Source organism: Kryptolebias marmoratus, linkage group LG15 (assembly GCF_001649575.2).
Source record: "Kryptolebias marmoratus isolate JLee-2015 linkage group LG15, ASM164957v2, whole genome shotgun sequence".
Classification (NCBI taxonomy): Eukaryota; Metazoa; Chordata; class Actinopteri; order Cyprinodontiformes; family Rivulidae; genus Kryptolebias; species Kryptolebias marmoratus.
Genome location: NC_051444.1, coordinates 34665672 through 34670888, shown reverse-complemented (window position 1 = coordinate 34670888; position 5217 = coordinate 34665672). Strand labels below are relative to the sequence as shown.

Below are 5217 nucleotides of genomic sequence, written 5' to 3'. Positions count from 1 at the left end.
TATTATATAAGTCCATGAATAAAAACAATTTATTCACGTAAACAGGCAAAAAAAAAAAAAAATGGTGGGGGTGGGAGGGGGGCAGTAAGAGACCTTGATAATGGATAGGGGGGCGCTGGCCCAAAAAAGGTTGAGAAACACTGATGTACAGGAACGAGTGCCAGGACCTGAAAGAAGGGAGGATATGGTGAGTAACAGAGATGCTGGAGGAAAAACTAAGAACGGTAAGTAACGGCGATAAGGTCTGTTCTTACGGCTGGACAGAGAACTCCTCAACACAGAAGTGAGGTGAGGTGGCAGGTATGATTCCGAAGACGGGAAGGCGATGGTCCTTCCAGGCAGAGTGCGGTGAGTGAATCGTTCCAGATGGAAACGTGAAGCAGACAGACAGGCACGGGAGAACAGGTGAGTACTTTGCGTTGGCAGGATCCCAAAAACAAAAACCAGACTGGTTCCAGGAGGTCGAAGATTCTTCTGAGGTAACAAAAAGGCAAAACAAGTTTTCATTAAAACACACGTTCACAGATCACGGGTCTAAACAGAGGCTCAGCGACTTTACCATTGCAAGGTAATGCTCCAGCGCTGGTCTGGTTCCTGCCGCAGCCTTAAGTACACCTGTCTTCATCATCAACCTGATCTGTCGCAGGTGAGGTGGGAGTGGTGGCAAGGTGACGATCCTCATCTGACCACGCCCACCTGGAAGTACTCACACACACTCAAATAAAACACCAGTAAACCACAATCACCACACCGAGCTTTACAATGATGTCACACAGGCTTCAAGGAGTTTCCACCCAGACAGTGGGAGGTTCTTCTATTGAAGGTTTGTATTTCAGGTGGTCCTCTTCAGAACATTAACTCCACAGTCAGTCACCAGACTTTAGGTTGTAGTTTTCACCAGGAGCTGAGCTAACCACATCCATCAAACCTTCTTGTCCTTTGAGGAGCTGAAGAATGACACAGCTGCTGTAGTTTTGGGTCAGTTTACACAATTAATTACAACACACTGAACCATTTCACCTGCACACTATACATGTTTGCCATTTACTGGCTTGTTCCCGTTCCTTTGTTTGGCACTGTCACACTTTCAAGTGATCACGGAAAATGACAGAGACCCTAGTAATTTTTTTAATCTTTTATTATAAATTTTAAATTAGTTTAAACGAGAGACTCTGAAAACAAGCACTTTTTATAACTTTTATTTGCATTATGTTAACTTCAAAACACTTTTCATTTCACCTTAAAGGTCAGCTCTGTAAAGGGATGCTATACTGTCTGAAATTAAAATGAGAATCCTATAAATATGCACTGTACATGCTCTGACAGTAGCCATGATGATTCATGTCCAATCTTTTCCTCCTCCTTGTTGGTATGACTGACTTACTCGTTCATTCCACAGATCAGCACCAGCCCATATTATCATGTTTAAAACCTGTGAAAGTAAAAACTGCTGTCTGGCTGATTTTGACGGAATTGTCCAAGTATTCATGATAAAAACTGTTATTTGATCATTATGTCTTCAAAGCAAATAACATCACCTAATTTAAATGTCATCACAGCTGAACTGCAGAACAGGAGCAGAAAATAACCCAAAGGTGCATGGTAAATACAGCAGTTCAAACCTCCTGAACCTCGTTGCTGTGTGATGCCATGAAAAGATCATGTAACTGCCTGTGTCTCTGTGTATGTGTGTCTATCTGTTAGCAAAATAGTTCACAAACCACTGGATGGATTTTAAGAAAACTCAGAAATTAAGTATTGAATGTACGGCTGATTAACCTTAGGAGTCAAGATGGCAGCCACAACCAACTGATTTTAGCAAACACAAAACTGTCAATAACTCAGTAAGTTTTGCAGATATTGAGCTAAAATTTGGTGGGGTCATAGCTGGGAGTCTTTTACATTACGTAGTCCAAGCACTCACGGTAGTCTGTCCTTCAGCTGCGACTGTGAGAAAATCTGCAAATTTTCACCTGTAGTGTAACTGAATTTAGGGTATTTGTGACCAGTGAGCTGTGGGACCATGTTTGGTGCAGCCAATTTTTTTCAATCACAGCTTATTTTTGTGTGTACAGCTTGTAAAACTGTATTCTAGGCCGCAAACATATTTTTGTTGCCTACATTGTACCTATCTCAAACTGTTTTGAATCCACCATGGCAGTCCCCATGTTTATAATTTCATCTACTGGATATGCAGATTCAGACCAGAATTTTAAGAATTCTTTTTTATTGGTATGGTTACACCTGACATTTGGGGCCTTGGATGTTTTCTGTCATACAGAAAGCTCACGTGCAGGTGTCAAAATGCAGCTCTAGTCCTCTAGAATTACGGAAACTAAACTGAGATGAAGACACTTGCGAGAACTCTGACTTTTTTTGAGAAAACTTGAAGAAACATTTTTTAAACATTTTCAAAATTCAAGTGACAAAACAGTGAGCTCCTGCAACTCATGGAAGGAAATTGAGAACCCTCATAAACATTTCAAAACATTTTAGAGATTTCCTTGTGAATGCCATCCCCAACAGTTGCAGCCCAGTGATTGTTGGAAATAACCTGGAATCCCTTTCTGTCCTGTGTTAAAGGTATGGATTGTCAGATCGTTCTGAACTGAGCACCACAGTGATGTATTTAGAAATCCTCTTGGCCTCAGAGTTGACTAATGATTAAAGGGGACATATTATGCAAAATTCACTTTTTGCATGTTGTGTACTTCCATTTGGGTATCTACTGCTTCTAGAAACAGTACAAGAGCAAAAAAAAAAAAACAAACACCCAGCCGTTTTTTGACAATAAGTAAATGTTTTCTGGTGTCTGCAAAATGAACTGTTTCAAAAACCTCAGAATTGTTGCGTCACAATCCCGTTACCTAGCAACCCCAGGCCCAGCCCAGCCCCTCACCTAGCAACCCAAGTGGAGCTCCACCCACTGCATTACAGGAAGACCATCATGTTAGTTCTGCTGGTTTTACTGCTGAACAATGTCTGCTGGAACAGGAAAATGTTCTGTTGTCGGCTGCAGTATAGAACGTGTATGTTCTCCTAATCACAGGGAACAGAGCTGTGTGGCTTCATTTTATTTTTGATGGCAATGTCCTCGTGATATTGCCAAAGAAAGTTGTAGTTTGAACAGCTCAGCTGTCCCAGAAACACGTCCCTGTTAAAGTCATGGCAGGTTTGTCTAAACTAACATTAGAACTATGTTAACAAAAGAGAAGAAAAGTTGGAAAAAAAACAACTGATCTCTACAAGACAGCAGTTCGGACACTTTTCAGGTTTCGACCTGCTGACTGCCAGTGTCGACAAATGTCAGTTCGGAAGTGCTAAGTGTCCCTGTCCCAAAATCAGAATCCTCAGAGTTGAATTAATAACTATATAAATGTGGGTCAGATCTGCAGAGTTTAATCTTTCAGAGAGTTTTTATGTTTTGAGACGGACACTGAGTCCAACAGCAGCTAATTTGCATAAAAGTGACGTAGCCCTAAAACCTCTCATTCTGAAATGAGCTCAAAACAGGCAGAACTGATCAGGAGAAATCTCAATATCTGAGAATGATTCTGTGTATTAAATGTAATGAACATGTTTTGTACAGCCCACAGACCTGTCCTGACTTGTTCAAGGAAGCAGAATAGGTCCCCTTTAAGTAAGCCTGCAGTTTTTGAAGTTAAATGAAAGTGAAAGAGACGTGATCTGTCACAGATTGGCAGGTCGGTCTGAATACATTCAGAATCTTATCTTTCTTACAGGTCGGATAACAGAAGAGCTGTATCTAGATTTGACATGGAGTTTGTGATATAGAACTACGGTCAGACCAGAACATTTTTGTGTGTGAAAACACACATTTTACTGTATTTGTGGCTGATATTTGTCAGGATTTAACCCAGTCCACCTGGTTGTAGCCTCCTGGACCTGCCCTCTCAGTGAGGTCCAGTTTTTTTATCTTTGCTGACCAGTCTCAGTAAGGTCCAGGTCGATTCCAGGCAGCAGCTCTCCCCCACAGGAGCGATTCAGCAGCTCTTTCAATGCTTCATTCACATCATTGTTGAAGACGCTGGAGAAGCTGCAGTTGGGGTATCCTCCATCGCCTCCATCCATCTGGAACAACCCCACCGTCTCTTGAACCCACTTCAGCTCATTGCTGAGCTCCAGGCGCAGTGCCTCAAAGTGAGCCTGCCTCTCCTTGTAGCGCTCGCTGACAGTGGTGAGGCCGCAGCTGAATGCCTGCATGTCATCCTGCAGGCTCTTCTTGGAGGCTTCCACCTTCCTGAACTCGTAGCGGATCTGTGAGAGCTCGTGACGCACAGCTTCGCTCTCCTCCTTGTACCAGGCTTCCTTCTCGTTGTAAATGGAGACCAAGGCGTCAATGTCCTCCTGCAAAGTGTTGTGGGCCGCTGCCAGAGAAACAAAAGAGCTCTCCATCTGGTCAATGTCCTCCACCACCTGGGCAAAGCGTTCGAAGTTCACATAGGTGTTGTTTGGTGGCATGCTGGAGTGGGACTTGATGGTGTACTCCCTCAGGCGCTTGGTCTTCAGCTGCCGTCTCTCTGGTTTCTTCGGCTCCTGAGCCTTTTCTTCCTTGTGTTCATTGGACTGAAGGAATTAAACAAAGGAGGGTTAGAAAAATGAGAAAAAGTGTGAAGAACTGGAAAAAACACATGACAAGAAAAAGTTAATTCTGGTTTATTCTGTTCATCAGCACAAGATGTTTTTATTAGCTCTAAAACACGTTTCCTGAATTTGTATAAATGCAAAGTCAGCATTTTCCTGTTTACAAATTTTTCTGTACATTTTTAGCAATCAGACTATGTCTGCATACCTTGTAATATTTTAACCAGTCATATATATGCTCACTGGTTAAAATATTACAAAGTGTGCAGACGTAGTACAGATAAAATATTTTAACCAGTCATATATATGCTCCCCCTCCCTGGGCTGCCACCTTATCATGGTGGAGGGGTTTGAGTGTCCCAATGATCCTAGGAGCTATGCTGTCAGGGGCTTCATGCCCCTAGTAGGGTCACCCAATGCAGACAGGTTCTAGGTGAGGGATCAGACAAAGTGCAGCCCAAGGACCCCTTATGATGAGTGAAAATATTGGACACAGTGTTCCCTCGCCCGGACGCGGGTCACTGGGGCCCCACTCTGGAGCCAGGCCTGGAGGTGGGGCCCGAAGAGGTGACATGGGTCCCCCTTCCCATGGGCCAAAGGGGTCGGGTGCAA

The 5217-nt window shown here is 43.2% G+C and overlaps 1 protein-coding gene across 1 annotated transcript in view; it reads right to left on the bottom strand.

Annotated features, from left to right (window-relative positions):
* Positions 1 to 2818: 2818 nt before the first annotated feature.
* The window catches only part of dapk2a (death-associated protein kinase 2a), a 15797-nt gene continuing 13398 nt past the window's right edge, over positions 2819 to 5217 (bottom strand). Inside the window, exon 8 of the mRNA XM_037979959.1 lies at positions 2819 to 4587. Within this exon, the coding sequence (XP_037835887.1) occupies positions 3934 to 4587 (654 nt within the window). The 3' untranslated portion in view covers positions 2819 to 3933. The remainder of the gene's footprint in view (positions 4588 to 5217) is intronic.